The sequence below is a fragment of the Orycteropus afer genome, unplaced genomic scaffold (genome assembly GCF_000298275.1).
Source record: "Orycteropus afer afer isolate SDZICR_OR568_19922 unplaced genomic scaffold, OryAfe1.0 scaffold00387, whole genome shotgun sequence".
Lineage (NCBI taxonomy): Eukaryota > Metazoa > Chordata > Mammalia > Tubulidentata > Orycteropodidae > Orycteropus > Orycteropus afer.
In genome coordinates this window covers 1,175,194-1,177,383 of record NW_006921974.1, presented here as the reverse complement: position 1 = coordinate 1,177,383, position 2,190 = coordinate 1,175,194, and the positions used below count along the sequence as shown (strand labels likewise).

At 35.6% G+C, this 2,190-nt stretch overlaps 1 protein-coding gene across 1 annotated transcript; it reads right to left on the bottom strand.

Moving 5' to 3' along the window:
- Window positions 1-895: 895 nt before the first annotated feature.
- C1GALT1C1 (C1GALT1 specific chaperone 1) lies at window positions 896-1,852 on the bottom strand. Its single transcript, XM_007953314.2, has one exon. The coding sequence runs from the start codon at window positions 1,850-1,852 to the stop codon at window positions 896-898; it is 957 nt and encodes a 318-aa protein (XP_007951505.1).
- Between the last annotated feature and the right edge of the window lie 338 nt (window positions 1,853-2,190).

The following is a 2,190-nucleotide window of genomic DNA, read 5'->3' as shown; positions in this document are numbered from 1 at the left end:
TGATGAATTTTTATGCAAGCCCCAACTGGGAGCTTAACTGGGAAATAGTATAGTTAAATGCCATTATTTTCTTTATAATAAGCTTTGGTGGTGTAATGGGTAAGGCGTTTGGCTGCTAACCAAAAGGTCAGTGGTTCAAACCCACCAGCTGCTTCATAGAAGAAAACTGAGGTGCTCTGCTTCTGTAAAGATTTATAGCCTTGTAAACCCAATGGGGTAGCTATGTGACAGTCACCATTCCAATTTCAGCATACAGAGAATCTGACTGAAATTGTGCATTCTGAGGAATGCCACTAAATTGGCTCCCAGGAAAAATACTTAATATTTATAAGTAGTTTTCACGTTTTCTCTAGGGTATAGATTCAAACTTTCACTTTAACATTGGTTAGGAACATTTCCTTAGTTGCCTGGTTGTATATTTTAAGACAGATCTATTGGCACTTGGGGAGACTTAGAACATGAATCAACATTAAAGAAATAACAGCTAAAGTTTTACTTTAATTCCAAATTCACAACTCGAGATGCACTTGCATATCTTAAAAAGCTAGAAAAACATTAAAATTTTTTAACCAATCAGCAAATTTATGTGCCACACTGTATTTTTAATGTTCATAATTTAGAATTTATCACATATAGTATTTACTACTATGCCCTTTACTTGCAAAATTACTATTCTTAAAACGTTTCTTTCCAACACATTTCTATTTTTAAAGAAAAAAATACCACCCCCATTTAAAATGTACTACTAAATTTTTATGTGTAATTATACCAGAATAACCAAATTAAAATAAAAATTAAAAGGGAAAAAAAATATACCACTGTGTTGGATATGGAGGTGTTACAACAGATGACAACGCATGTCCTATATAGTGTACATATGCTCTCATTCCAATTCTCAGTCATTGTCAGAACCATTTGGAGGTAAGAAAACCAATGCATCATTGAAAATATGTCCAAATGCCCTAAGACGGTATACTCCATACATCATCACATGCATCTGATTAGGTGTCAGCCCATTAAAAGTAACAGCCATATCTGAACAACATCCTTCTACTACCTGCTGTGGTTGATTAGTCATTGCCTCTTTAATAAAAAGTCCAACAGATTTGGTATTAAAAACATCTTTTCCTTCAGAATCTTCCGCATTTTCCGCAAATACTCCAGCATATTTCAGGCAGACTGCTAGCTGCTTATCTTCAGATATCTTCCAAATCATCCCTCCCTGTTCAGGACACTTCTCAGGGATACTGAGAAGGCTATTAAGTCTTTTCATGGATTCTATACTTAAGACAATTCCTCCTTCCATACTCACATATTCAAGGTCTCCAGATTTTATAGTGTGACCTAGATAGAAAGGCTGTGATGGATCCTTTTTTAATAAAAAATACTTCAAGTTTTCAATAATAGCAAACGTAGTGGGGCGTGCAAGGAAGAACCAGTTGTATTGGTCTCTATATTTATCAAAAGCATATTTGTAAGCTTTTCTCATCATTATCCATATGTCATCTGTTTCCATATTGATTGATTCAAACACTTTAACATTTTCAGAACTGAAGAACTCTGCTTTGTCACAGTGTTTGGTCCATGTGTCTTTCACTGCAGCCCAAAGACTCACATCTTTGGGTTTTACAAGGATGATACAGTACACTCGAAAGCTCTTACTGAGCTCCATGCGTTCATCCTCTGAAATTTTCAAGATATCTTCTTTGTTAGGAGCTTGTAGGTGATGATGCTCATGGTGGTGCATCCTATTTCCATGACCAATCCTAATGTGGCCTAGCATAGTGATCAAGGCACAGAAAATGCTTCCGAGCATCATACCCTTCAAAAATGAACTGCTTTCAGAAAGCATTTTTCCTATAAAGAAGAAAAAGATCCTTAAAACATTTAAAGGAAAAGGATTAGTCTAGTAATTTGATTTGGTATTCCTCATATACTTACATTTTGCTCTAAACACTGAAAAGGTTCCCAAGTTTGAAATCCAGTTAGTTGTATATAGTACCAATGACCCTAGCAATTTTTAGCTTCCAATGGAATCTGAATACTGTTGGGGGGAACTGGAACTTTGAAGCAGCTCCTCTATGGAGTAGAATTTGCTGTGGGGAGGTTCTTTTTTTGTACTTCATCTGTGGGGATTTAATTAACCAAGTACTACATCAAAGCATTAACCCTAGAAACCAATGTTACACA